At 36.3% G+C, this 14898-nt stretch overlaps 1 protein-coding gene across 1 annotated transcript in view; it reads left to right on the top strand.

Moving 5' to 3' along the window:
* Positions 1-13793, top strand: part of Zpld1 (zona pellucida like domain containing 1) — a 36311-nt gene extending 22518 nt beyond the window's left edge. The window contains exons 6-10 of the mRNA XM_032899314.1: positions 1243-1323; positions 5772-5943; positions 7105-7213; positions 13193-13222; positions 13618-13793. Of these exons, the coding sequence (XP_032755205.1) occupies positions 1243-1323; positions 5772-5943; positions 7105-7213; positions 13193-13222; positions 13618-13793 (568 nt within the window). The remainder of the gene's footprint in view (positions 1-1242; positions 1324-5771; positions 5944-7104; positions 7214-13192; positions 13223-13617) is intronic.
* Positions 13794-14898: the final 1105 nt, after the last annotated feature.

The raw sequence follows: 14898 nt of genomic DNA, 5'->3' as shown, positions 1-14898 counted from the left end.
CCATTAAGTCATACTGACAAAAATAAACCACAAATTATAAGGGCTAAGGGAGTCCTACTCATTTTATGTCCTTAATTGGGAAATGGCAAGGCTTCTCATAAACACACAGGAGTAGTGACTGAAAGAGGCCATGTGGAGGTCTACTGGGATACCAGAATGTTCTTTATATCTTCACCCGAAAGTTAACTTGTCCAATGACATTTGACACACCTTTTTTTTTAACTGTCATAGTAGGAATCTGTACTAAAATTATATAAAACAGTTTTCAGAAAGAACTCTGCAAATAAATAAATAACAACCAACACCAGTATTTTTTATTCTGTCTAGAAAACTCACTTTTAACTTTCTAGTAAAAAAAAGAACCCTCAAAGAAACCTCTCAGAACTGAAAGGGATCCTCATATCATGACATTGCTTAAAATAAGAACAAAACAAAAACAAAGCAAAAAATACCAACAAAAACCAAAAAAAACAAAACACGACTCTTACATGGGAACTTAAAAGTTGAAGATCCATTTCAGCCATTACAACTATGAAACAGATGGTGGGTTTTTGTTTTTTTTTTTTTTTTGTGGGTTGTAGACTATGTTTTTAAATTTTGGGACTCTCCAGGAGACTTGTATACTGTAGGAGTGTGGTGTCACTTCACATTCTCCCGTCCCTCTAAGCATGGGTTGTGTAGCATGCAATCATTTTACCAACTATAGGAATTTACTATGGATATATATATACATATATATATCACTGGTGATGATGAAAGTCATAAATCTTACTCTACTATAACCCTATGGAAGAGAGTTATATACTCTCATGGATTCTACTAATAAAATGCTATCAGGAAATCGCACTGCTATCCCTACTGAGTCAATTCATATACCAAACACATTTTACATGTTACTAGACTATAATTTTATGGTAACTTCTTTAAACAGTATGATTCATAATGAGACATAGCTGTATGGCAGTGCAATTCACTTTGCAGTTTTGTTCCTTCCTGCTTTGACCATCCACCTGCCTTCTCTCATGTTATTCGAGACCTTCACCTCCATTCCTCTTGGCAATTGTTGCAAAATTCTAAATACATAGATTTTAGAGAAATGTTTAATAAACAAGAAACTTTTGTAAATAGCAAATATTGAAAATATAATTCACATGCTAAGAATTTGGCTAATGCTTTCTTTGGATTGATTACCAACACTCTAGGAGGACTCTGACATCCGAACATGTTTGTTTCTGTCTGCAGATGGAATGTATTAATGGATTATTGCTACACAACCCCATCTGGGAATCCAAATGATGAGACTCGTTATGATCTCTTCCTTAGGTAGGTGTCTAAGTCTTGTTCTGAAACCAAAGACCCCATTATAGATAATTAAAATGTAGTACAAAGGTCAGACAAACAATTTATACCGCACTTGGAACCTTTACAATTTGAACTTGTATACTACAGTACGAAAGTTATAAACAGTTTGCAACACAAAATAAGTCTGTTATAGAAGGAGAATTGTAACTAAGTTACATCTACTAACAATGTTTTATTCATGTTTAGGAGATAACGGGATATTTCACGGTCTTATGTACTGAAAACAGTAAGATTACCATATTCAATAAAAGAGAGCAACAGGACAGTATTGTTTATTGGCAGTATACCATCTTATCATACATCAAAAGGACAGTAAAACTAAAGTAATGGTTGGAAAATTTAGATCCCAAAGCACTTTTGTTCATTTATCAGTATTGAATATGAAAGTATGCTACTTCCCTCCTTATTTTAACCAGAACCAATAACTTCAACTTGGTTCCCCAATAGACAGTGATAGAGTGAATGCAATCTATGTCTAAGGAAAGGAGACATTGATCATAAAGCCATTCAATCATCCCAGCTTCCTCTCAGCATTTTTATCTGACAGCAGGACAGGCCTGAGAGATAAGCAATGTCTTCTAATCACACTTGCAAAGTGCACTTGGCTCAGATCACTGCAGTTATTGACACATGACGACTGAAGCATAATGGGAAACCAAAGAATGTGCTTTATTGGCTAATCAAGGTTAAGATGGTGCTCAGAGGATATGGCCAAACTACCACTTTTAATATATTAGATTGTTGGAAATGTTAAACTCAGCTAGGTTTTGGAGAAAAAAAAATGTCAGTGTCTATGAAAAGGCTTAAAGGAGTTCATGTTGTTTGATTTGACCCTTCCAAACTTAGAAGTGTATTTTTCAGTATTTACAACATTGTAGTCTCTCAGTTTTAGTAAAATTGTAAGGCACAGGAGTAAATTGCATACACAGCAATAAAAAAAGTGACCCAGTGAATGGCAGAGAATCAGTCAGTCAAGGAGTTCACATCGGTGCAGCTATTGTGTGGTGAGTTATTAAACGGAAATTATTTTATAATTTTGCCCTTTTGTCCTCTTGATACTTTCATTCCTGAAGATTAAAAAATGTAAGTAAATGTAAGAAGTAAAGCTTAAGAACTGACATACATAACTTTGTATACAGTAAGATTCACTTACATCAAAAGCCACTATAAGCCAAAAGGTTCACTGTGGTTATTCGTAAGTGGAAAGATTATGTATCATTTTGATCAGACATTTGTTTACTCACATTTCTATAATTATCACAGATTAATCATATGGAATGTGATCATGAGACTTATGGGGTGAATATAGTGACAACTCCCGAATTATTTCAAGTTTCTTACTGGAAGTTTTAGAGGATAAAAGAGGGCTGCTGCTGATGGCAAATTATAGAAGTGACCCTAAGGAATGTGGCTAGAAAGAGACTCCTCTGAATTGGAGAGGCTGGCAGCAGGACTGAGGCCCAACAGTTGTCAGGGCTGGGGAACATCAGAAGTGTTGTTGGCAAGAGTTCCTGGAGACTCCACAGTGGTAGATCTTGTTAAATGGAAGGAGAGGAACTCATTAGAAAGGTAAAAGACTCACCTGTGAATGTCCCTCCTTACTCTTGGTGTCCAGGAGAGACAATGAATTCTCTGAATTTCTTAAAGCTCAGCAGGGTGGAGGAAATTCAGCTACAGCATTGCAATGCAGTTGAACATTTCTGTCAGTAAAACAGAAGCATGGGGCCCTGGAGCTGGAGAAACCATGAAGAAAGTCTTTACCATTCTACTTTGCTTTAGAAGCCTCTAAAGTAACAAGTCAAGCTAAATCCCAATACTTAAGGCAGAAACCATCCCAAAGAAACCATTTCTTTGCAATGTTGCAAAGCACTAAAAGAAAAAAAAATTATTGAAAATGGCAGAAAAATAGTTTTAAATATAAATTCATCACAAAAATATTATAGAAGACATTTGTAATCGAACATGTCAATACTAATTTTAAAACTATTAAAAGGAAACTTCAGTAATAATGATCAAATTATTAGAACTCAGGAAAATAAAAATATAAAAATAGAAAAGCAATGAAGATGGGAAACGGGAACTGGAAAAAAATTTAAGGTGGAAATAGATGAGACTAGAATATATTCACATGAATAGAGCCACATAGTTATAGAACACAAAGCATGGAAGACAAAAATAAAAAAATGTAAATAAAAAGAAATAAGAATAAAGACAAAAAAGAGGAAACAGATGAAGAAATGACAGACAAAAAGGTAAGTAAATGAATTAAAGCATGTATTTGTGTATGTCTATTTTCATTGTGTGTACATATTATATAAAATATATAAATTATATCATGATAAAATCCATCCTTAAGAATCTAAAAACATTAGAACATTGTTTAAAAATATGATTTAAGAATACTTTCCTAAACTGAAAAAAATATCATCCCGTTGACTTACTGAAAATATGAGCTACATAAAATTTAATGTTTCCTAAAGTGGAAACTAGAAAATACTAAGAAAGACATAGTCAAGATTGTAATAAAAGTTGGAGATTTTATCCCTCAGGAAACTTACCTGAAATTGGAAAATTAGAATATGTGTCAAATAGTAAGTTGGAGTGTGATTGAGGAAGGCACCTGATCCCAACCTCTGGACTCTGCGGGCATGTACATTCATAAACACATACACACACACAAACTTACACACATATGCATGCACACGCAAGCACATACACACATAAGCACATGCACACATCCATACACATACTTACATATACATGCACTCACAAGCACATATGTACACATACACAGCACATATGCACACATACACAAACACATACATATACATACACACAAATAGATACACATGTGTACATATGATATCTATATACACACATATAGAGAGAGATTATAATAAAATAATAAACAGAATGTCTTTGTCATTTGGATGCTCATAAAATGCAGAACTACCACTTAGGTTTAAGAGGAAATATACTAAGAAGTTAAAATACATTGGGGGAAAGATTATTTGAAAAGCAAGTCACAGGCTAATGTTGTAAAGAAAAGATGTCTGGCTGATACAAAGAAAATGCAAAATGTGAGGTAGAGAGTAAGATGCAGAGGTGTGGTCCATTAGAACTCACAGAAATAGTTCCAAAGTCAGGAAAGGATGTGGTAGTGGACTAGAAACAAAGTATCGAGTGGGAAGTTAGATCTCAGGAGATTTCAGGGAAGTACAGTGCTCCAAATGAGAGGGGATGAGTAGGGATTCAAAAGAAAAGAAAAGAAAATCTCTAAACAATGAATAATTGTAAGAAAAATATCAGTTCTATACTTCACTCAACACAGCATAGTAAACCCAAATTGAATATTAATTTAAAATGCAGATAACTCAGCTTTAGAAGTAGCAGAATGAAATATGTAAAATACTTCTAAAACTTTGCAATGGCCACTTGCAACGTATGTTGCAAATCAGGAACAATTCCCCTGCTACATGAAAATCTTATATGAATCAGAAAGGGGAAGGCCACAGTTGAATTTGACAAAGGAAGTACACAGTTTACAGTGTATATGAAAAGACAGACAAACTCATTTTTATTATGAACAGTATACCTTAAAATTATATGGGAATATTTTCTTATTGCTGTCAATCAAGCAGAAAACAATCCAAATATATATATATATATACACACACATATATATATGTATATATATACACACACACATATATATATATATATATAATGCAATAGGTATTGTGGTAAATGTATTAAATTATCTTCAATATATATGTATGATATTTTGTATAGGTTTAATATTCATTAGTTTTTTATTACAATGAATGATCAAAGCAATCAATTGTACTTTAGGAATTGACTAAATAAATTCTAGCTTTTGTGTACACTGGAGCATTCTACTGTTGTTTAAAATAATGATGGGGCTCTGTTAAATTTATGGAAAAAGATCTGTAGAATGAAGTACTAACTTAATAAAAGCATGGTTTATATAAAATACTAAAATAACATTTTCTTATACCAATATATCTTACATCTTATATCAGATATTTTCAAATATCCTGGGATAATACAAAATATGTACAATAATTTTTTCCTGTAAGGTTTACATGTGAGTGTGATGTGGTGATGGGAGGGGCTGTTTTATGTTTATTTTACATTATTTGGTCCTTTGAATCCTAGAATAGTATGGTGCTCCTAAACTTGATATTACCCTGTGGTCAGAAACTGCTCTGTTTACATTTTATGATCTATTTACACTTGTCATTGATTTGCTTGTGCCCTTACCAAAATCAGTGACCACGCATTAAAACATAATGAGGGTACCCTTCGTGCCATTCAAATTAATCCACAAGTCCCAAGTAGTTACTCCTTTCCAATGATGCCCTGTTTTCTGATCCCCTAAAATGTAGCTGTGACAAAGATCCTCAGACTACCGTCATCGAAAATGGCAGAAGCCAGAGGGGCCGGTTTTCCTTTGAAGTCTTCCGTTTTGTGAAACACAAGAATCAGAAAATGTCCACTGTCTTTCTGCACTGCCTCACGAAGCTCTGCAGAGCGGACGACTGTCCTCTCCTCATGCCGGTATGTCTATAAGCAATTTTACTTCAAGTCTCTGAATTAATCTAAGCTGAAAGACTGTTAGATCACAGGGAAGGCATAGGTCAGGGTGAACGATGAGTTGATTGTTCAATCATTAAGGATTTTACAATTGTTTTTTTGTGCCAAGCTGGACATGGAGTTATGAAACTACCATGGAATTGGATTCTATTGGCTTAATTTTCGGGATCATGAAAGAATGATCAAGAAAACAAAGGAAAAGCAGTAGTAGCAAAGGCAGATGAGCATGTGGATTGTAGTAAGAAGGAGTGAAAGGAGAGGAAAATTGGTGGGATAGTCAAAGATGACCTGGCTGGTGATTTTGAGGATGGATGGACCCCCAGCAGGGCAAAGACCAAGAGACAGTCCATACCAAGGATGCTCAGAAGTTACAGACACATGTAATGGGGTAGGAGGGGCAGAAGATTTAGGGAAACATGAGGAGGGTTGGGCTGGTTCTAGAAGATAAATTAGAGCCAGATGGTTCAGGAGTACTTTCAATTAAAAGTTAAAGTCTCTGAAAGATCTGGATCAAACGGGATACAGGCACCATCAAACTACAGATATAGTGAGGAGGGAATTTAAGAAAGTCAGAACATTTTTATTTAGACAGGCTCCCCAGAATTAAATTAATATTAACCAGAGAACAAACATAAGTAGTTTTTCAAATTTAAATTAGCTTTAATGTTTATATTTATCCCCAATATATGTGCAAATATGAAGTTATTTCTTCAACTCATTGAATTCTTTGGTCTTAACTCACTGGATCAGATAGAGGCAAAAGCAGAGTCCACTTTATTTTGGGTCTGTGCTGACCAACATTTTAGGGAAGAATTTATTAAAGGCTTGAGAGAAATAAAAGTGGCCGAGTTTGATAAACACAGCTCGTTTTCAGGAGAGCTGTTGAGCTATGTAAACTAATGAGGCAGTGCACAATTACAGCGAGGAGGAAATAAGAAATGTGGTCCAAGCTGGGAGAAGAAACACTGTAGCATTTATATGCAAAGTAATTAAATAAATGCACAGAAGGAAATGAATAAAATTAAACATGTGGTATGTCTTCCAAAAGAATCTGCTTTCCAAATGGCCATAAAGAAACAATTTTATGCTGGGGTGGAATTTCATTTGTTTTCATTAACACCTCAGATTTGTGGCAACAGAAAAAGGAGAGATGCTCAGAGCTGGACGACTTGGGCCCCGCAGAGCACTTCTGGAAACGCGGTCCTCTCTGCAGGACCGATCATCACCCGGAGCGGTAAGAAGGCCCTCTTTTTGTATGTAGTCAGAGAGGGAGAAAAAAACGGTGGGCTACTTGGCAGCTATGTTTCTAAACAGCACTACTTAGCGTTGAGACTCGTGAACAATTTTAACATCACAGCAGTTTCCCATTTACCCAGTGTTTATTCAAGAGACAGTGTTATCTTCTGTATATTTCCTAGTTTTAGACACACACACACACACACACACACACAAACAGACACTCACACACACACACACACACACACCATTTGTTACATAACACTGTGGTTCCATACTACACTCTCTGCTTATTCTCCCCCCACTCTTGCACACCATTACGGTCTGTGTCTACTCCTTCCCTTCTTATCTAGTTTTGCATTGACCAGACCAGGAGGAGGCACTGTCAGAGACTTGGCAGCCACACAGAAGTAAAAATTACTCCTGTAAGATAGTTTCCTTGGTGCTGAAGAGATAGATGGCTCAGTAGTTGAGAATACTTGCTGCTCTCACAGAGGATCCAGGTTTGGTTCCCAATTTCTATATAGGTGGTTGTTGACCATCTCCTGTAACTGCAGATCCAGGAGATCTGAAACCTCTAGCCTTTGCTGGAACAAGCACTTACTGAGCACACATGTGTACATCACACACACACATACACACACACACACACACACACACACACACACACACACACACTTCCAAATAAAAAGTGTGTATTTTTTCAAAAGCAACATTTTTTCTAAAGTTACACTGTGTGTTCCGGAAACCCTTTCCTAATCTACTGTACTGTCTTTTGTGAACTCTCTACCTCCTTGGAAACCATCCTGTTAAACATGGTTGAGTTGCCCAGGTTTGGGACCACTTGCTCCCTTGCTTCCTTCTCCGCCAAGTGATATGCAGTCACAAGCACACGTGTATGTGAGCATCTGAACACTGTGTCAGTACACATACATTCGTATGGACACAAGCATTCTTTTCATACATTTATGTACAAAAACACACAGGTGCGACAAAAGGATATGGATTTAATTCTGTATGAATCTAGACGCTTCCAGAACCGATTGGATGAAACAGACATGTGGTAAATGTCGTAGAAACTGAAGCTGCACACACTTGACTCTAGGTCTAGATTTTATTCTAAAAAGCCACATGACCACTAATTGCTGCATTTCTCTAGATATATGATTCTTTGTGTTTGGTATGTAGAGTTTTTAAAGGTAGGTTTAAAGAGTCTTTATAATGTATTGCAAATGTCCTTAAAAATAGATAGAATAATTTTGGTTTGGTTTATATGCTAATAATGTTTTCTAAATTTTATATTAGCTTTAAGGTTGTTATTATCTTTCAATTAAATTGTCTTTACCTTTTTGCCAATGTCACCCATTTAATAGAAAAAAAAGCCCAGTTTTCCTGAAATAGATAAATAATTAAGTTAAAAAATACTTTTAGCTTAAAAATACTTGAAATTGAGTGAATTATTCACTTCCTAGTGTTTGCATAAGCATACTATTATTGAAAGAAAAAGCCAATGGGATCTTTAAACAATGCAGAAGATTATTAAATGTGAAATTTCAAACTTAGTCTCTACTCTCTGAGGATTTGACTGATGGTTTGAAGATGACTATTTTGGGGTTTGTTAAAGGCCCAAGTCTTTACTCTATCTAGTTATAAAAAAATGCTGATGGAATTACATTGGATGAAATCAAGTTACTATTTCCAATAATTAGCAATGTTTTAGGGTACATAAAACAAAACTACATTTATATTTATGGAATATATGTACAATAATTTTTCTATTAGATATGAACTTTGGAAGAGGCTTGTACGTCCATTGTGGATGGATGCTTTTAATAAATTAGTAACCTTGTTTCCTTCTTATCTAGACTCCTCAAAATTTAAATATAAATTTTAAATATTTTGTTAGTGTAAGATAATTTTCAAAAGAAAAACAATTAAGACCCTTAAACACTACTGAAGCTAGCTATCCAGGTTTCTTGATTTCATCTGTCCCATATCTAGCTCCCTAAAATAGCTCATCTTTTAAAAAACAAACCCTTTTTTGGTTGTGAGTGAGAATCTTTCTGTGTGTAGCACACATGTGTGAGGCCAGAAGGGGACATGGATATCCCTGGATTTGGAGTCACAGGTGTTGTGAGCTGCCTGGCTTAAGTGCTGGGAACCGAACTCAGATACTCTGGAAGAGTAGCAAGGACTCTTAATTGATACGCTATCTCCCAAGTAATGAAAGTATTTATCCCAGAAGCACAAGAAACTTGGCAGACTGCCTCTGTTGTCATGCTCAGAGTTCCTCCTTTCTGTTTTATGAACTGTTTCCACTTCACGTGTGTCCAGAATCTGATACACGAGAACTTAGCTTTCTCCACTGGCAAAGTCCGAAAGGACCATCTTCAGATCCTTGAGACATTTTTGGGAGTCCTTCTGTCTTGCTCTACCTCATTATATTTTGCTATTTTTTGATTAGTAGAATGATGTTCCTCTTTACAATGGCCTCATTGCTCACAGTTCAATTTATCAATATTGGAATACTACAAGATCCATGCACTCGTGTTCCACAAGAATCCAGAAGTCAAGCCATGTCTGCCCTCAGACAAATCCCATGCAAGCTTAATATTTGGCTTCATGACCAGTGCTATCCTTTTTCCTTGGCTCAGTAAAGGTTTTGCTTGAGTCTTCTAAAAGTTATCCCTCCAGGTGCAGTGATGGGTTTCTTTAGAGAAGTTCATTTCAGGCTTGGTTTGCCTGCTTCAAAGTCCTGATCCTTGGAAGTTTTGCTCAATTTACTAAGTAAGCCAATCTTTGCTGGGGAAACTTCTGGCTTAAGTCTTGAAAAAAAATCTTAGAAATCCTCTTTTGTTTTGCTTTTTTAGTGAAATCAAATCTGTTTTGGTTATATTTGTCCAATGATAAGATTATCCCACTTGTTAGCTCATTTATAAAAAGTCCATATTTTTTGAAATGTAAAATTCTTAAATTTTACATTTCTGTGGTGTTCTTATAAACGCTTCTGAATGATAACATTTCTAAGGTGGACAATGGGCTGTGGTGAATAATTCTGGTACAAATTCTGGAAAACAATAACACTTAATTGTTTTGCTAACATAAATCGCTATGAATAACCCAAAGCTTGAACTTCAAGTAGTATCATTAAGTTTTGGGGTAGTTAATAATTTATAAGAGCACTTATTCAGCCTCTACAGAGGACAGGCACTCTGGTAGAAACTAACCCAGGAAGATGCCCCTTAAAGGATGTGGAATTCAGAGCTAGACTATTAACACTTATTATACAATGGGAAATTTTTAAAGTTTAGTGCTTTTCTAAATGTAAAATATAGGGTTCATTAGTCAACATAAGTAATTAAACACTTTTTGTTTGCCAGAGATAAGGGAAATATTTATTCTGCATATATCTTCCCAGTGAGTACTGTTTACATATTTCCACTTAGTACAGCTTTTTAGATGGGGTGTGAGAAGGAACACATTGCACTGTGTATGCCATTTCTAGCAGCTGTGGTACTGCTGTTATTGCCTCTGCCCTGTGAATCCTCCGATAGTTGATTATTCTTTGTGTATCTCACTGAGTTTAATATTCAAACTCAACTAATTCCTTCAGCCTTCATGCCTTTCTTTTGGAGTATATGTACATAGCAAGACCAACAGGACCGGAGGGAACACATAAGTGGGTGGTGACTTAACACTCCCAGAAAATACCTGCCTCCTCCTTGGGGCTACACCATGATTTTTACTACAACCCAATAAGTTAGAGGATATCATAAACGACAAACAGGAAACCAATCCTCTACCAGAAGCTGTTATTCAAAGGGAATTTCAAACTACATCGGAACAGTACATCGTTTGAATGCAGCTATCCAATGGTGATCCAATGCTTTTATCTTCTCTGCTCTAAAAGCTGGAGCTAGTGCTTCCATTTGACATGAGGGGTTTGGTCCTAACACACGGGGACATTTTGTCCATTGCAAAGTGTTAGTGGGGGTATCCGGGATATTGTTTTTGTCAGTAGTGGGTGGTAATGTGAATGCAGAAGTTTTGATATTCTTTTAGCCTCGGGATGAAGAAAATACTGAATGGTGTGTGTGTGTGTGTGTGTGTCTGTTTGTGTGTGTGTGTCTGTGTCTTGTGTGTGTGTGTCTGTGTGTGTGTGTGTGTGTGTGTGTGTGTCTGTGTGTGTGTGTCTGTGTGTGTGTGTGTCTGTGTGTCTGTGTGTGTGTGTCTGTGTGTGTGTCTGTGTGTGTGTGTGTGTGTGTGTGTCTGTGTGTGTGTGTGTGTGTGTCTGTGTGTGTGTGTGTCTGTGTGTGTGTGTGTCTGTGTGTGTCTGTGTGTGTGTGTATGTCTGTGTGTGTGTGTGTGTGTGTGTGTGTGTGTGTGTGTGTGTCTGTGTGTGTGTCTGTGTGTGTATGTGTTTTGGAGGAGTCCAGGCATAGCATCTCTGCCTCATTCTGGACACTTCATAGGAAGGAGTAATTACTCAAAGCAAACTAAAAGGAATTACATGTAGCCCAGAAAGAACACATACAAAGGATTTCAGCGTATCCTATAAACAGGATGTGCAAGTCTTTTGGATGAGTCACCACACTCCATTCATCACATTTACTTCCGTGAGAAAGGAAATAACTTTATATAGAGATGTTAGGTGGAGTTCGGGATGTTCCTGTGAGTGTTATTTTTCTTTTTTGTCCTAATATAATGCAGTGCACGTTGTAAGACAACCTCTGAATGGTTACCAGTGCACATTACTAAGCATCCCCAAAATGAGTGCTCATGCACAGTGTAAAGAGTTCTCTGAGTGAATGACGTATTAGCTTCAAAATCTGTATTTCAGGATGGGATAACTAAACTACATTTTTTTTTGCTGAGAATCAAGTGTCTGAAAGAAAACAATATATTCCCTGAGCAAATATATAAAATAATTTTGTTTATGAAGATTAATATTTCCAACTATGAAATATTTTCTATACTTGGTCAGTTTATGTTATTTTAGGAAAAAAAGACTGAACTGGAATCATGATGCTAGCATATGTTTACTTTTCCATAGAGGCAATGACAGGCAGAAATTTCCTCACCTGTAAAATGATTGTAGCAATAATATCTAAGCCACAGAGCTAACATGTGGGCTAAATATGGCAACACATGAAATAGCACTTTATGGTCTCAATCATGTTATAGTTACACATGCATTAATTGTAAAAAAAAAAGTGTTTAACCCATAAATAATCAACTATGCATATCTTATGATTTAAGTAACAATAACAAGCACACATGTACATGTTGATATGAACATGAAATACTCCAGTTGCAGGCTCAAAGGTTAATTTTAACCTGATTGTAAATTGTGCAGTAAGATTGGGGAAATCAATACATGTGCTCATTGCCACTGTGATGTTCACCAAGGAAAAGTGAAAGTCAACAGTCCCAACCTTCCACTTAGCAGATACCCAGAGAACTCCAACTCAAACTCAGGGGTCCACTTGGCCTTTTGTTCAGTTATTAAGTGTGAATTTATCTTCTTGGATCTCAGAATGATGTTTTTGGAGATCATGTTAGGCAAACACGCAACACTTAAAATAGAGTGACACTAAATAATGACTATTTCTCTGTAGCAGAATAACAAATGGCAGGTTATAGGCCCATAAAAAATGTAATAGCTGTTAACAATTACTGCCTTCACTAATCTGGCAAAGAGAAAATGGCGAGACAATGTTGGCAGGAAAGAATACAGTATAAAATATTTTGCGACTGTATTTGTAGACTTGAGGGTGAAATCCCATACAGGAGGAGTAGAAAACTGGAAAACAGAAAGGTTTATGAGCTCTCATTCATGAATACTCCATGGAGTTCGGGAGAGGGGTCAGTAAAGAAAATTAATAAGGATGGGGTTTAGAACTTATGGAGTCGGAACACACAAAAACAAATGTTGCACAGACATTTTCACTTCCATTTTTCTGTTATCTCTCCTCAGATGAGACTCCAACCAACAATTCACAGCTTGGTAAGATAATTAGCAAATAAAAGTGCTATGTTTCAAAATGTTTTGGTGATCTGTTGTGAAACTGTAGCTGACCAGTATAATGAGCTCTAGCTCTCCCAATTTGCTAAGTTTTAAATAACAGTTCACAGAAGAGTTTTAAACCCATACGTGATGTGTTGGTCCATTTTTTTTATAAAACCTTTAGCTTTCATTTTGCTTTGTTTTGTCTTTTGGATATCAAATTTCTGATCTAGACAATATTTTGGGTCTTTGGTTGAATTGTAAGTCATACTTTATAGCATACTCCAGTGTGCTGCTGTGAAATATGGTGAGGGATATTCTATAGGAGCAGAGTGGGAAGGCAGGGAGTAAAGTACATCTTGAAGACTGTATAACGGTGTATGTGCTTTTTACAGGTTCCTTGAGTGTGCCTCCCTTTCAGCTGAATGCCGTCACCAGCTCTTTGATATCAGGAATGGTCATTCTGGGAGTCATGTGCTTTTCTCTCCTACTGTGCTCACTAGCCCTTCTGCACAGAAAGGGATCCACCAGCTTGGTTTTGAATGGTGTAAGAAACCCTGTCTTTGAGTGACAGTGACTGTTCCTGCTCTAGGAGGAAGAGGTCACTGATCACCCTGTGCGACTGTGGTCAGCAGTCCGTCTGAGTTCAATGACAGCAACACTTGATATTTTTAGGTTAGGTAGATTTCTTTTTGTAGCTCATGAGTGCTAAGATAGTGGAAGACTTTTGATGGTATGGCTCCGCCACCTATGTAAGTGGCCAACCCCATTTTCTTACCATCAAAGGGCACATTGACAATAACTAAAAATATTCAGGACTTAGACCTTAAAAGGTCAGTCATTTTTCAGTTCATTTGTAATTTCTGTTGACTGTTGGTATAAGAAGTCAATTTAACCACAGAGGAAAAAAAGAATTTGTTCCATTTTCCTCCAAGCAGTAAAGCCCAATGAATGATTTTAAATGTATGTGGTCCAAAAATGAAAGTTACCTTTTGTTGTTTTTAACTCCAGGTAATTCCAGCTTAAGGCTATATTTTAAAGGGACATTTGTGAGTTAACTTCTATTTCTCCTGATCTCCTGTGTCATGGATTGATGTTTAATCCTGATGACATTTGTTTAAAAATAAAACACTAAACAAAACTACAAATACACTTGGAAAAAAATCTATTCACATAGCAAATAGTAAAAGTGGGTTTTTAATGTCCAAAGGATGCATTGTATGTTATCAAATTATTTCTTTGAATAGGGATGGCTGTGAGGCCTCATCCTGGTTCATGTGGGACCATTGGCACAGGGTAACTCACCTGGCAGTTAAACATTCAGCTTCCATGTATCTAGCATCAAGGCCACTGTGGGAAGGTTATTCACAAGTCATTATGTGAGAAGCAGACACTGACAGCACCATAGAAGCATGATGCTCCCATTAGGGTTTCCCAGAAGACCAGTATTCTTTATATCCTAGAACAAAGAGGAAATGCAGAGTAAGTGTTGTTTGTAGAACATTTTAGGAGCCAACATGAAAAAGATGGTCCTTTGTCCTAAACGTTTTATGAGAAAAGGGGAAATGAATGGTTGAAAAGGGCTTTTTTTTTAAGATGTCACTTTTCTAGAGGTTATACTCACTACACAATGAACAATAGATTTACCCAGTACTAAACAGTGAGAGCATTTAATC

This window comes from Rattus rattus, chromosome 4, assembly GCF_011064425.1.
Source record: "Rattus rattus isolate New Zealand chromosome 4, Rrattus_CSIRO_v1, whole genome shotgun sequence".
NCBI lineage: Eukaryota > Metazoa > Chordata > Mammalia > Rodentia > Muridae > Rattus > Rattus rattus.
The sequence above is the reverse complement of the archived record's forward strand: the minus strand, read 5'-3'. Positions and strand labels throughout refer to the sequence as shown.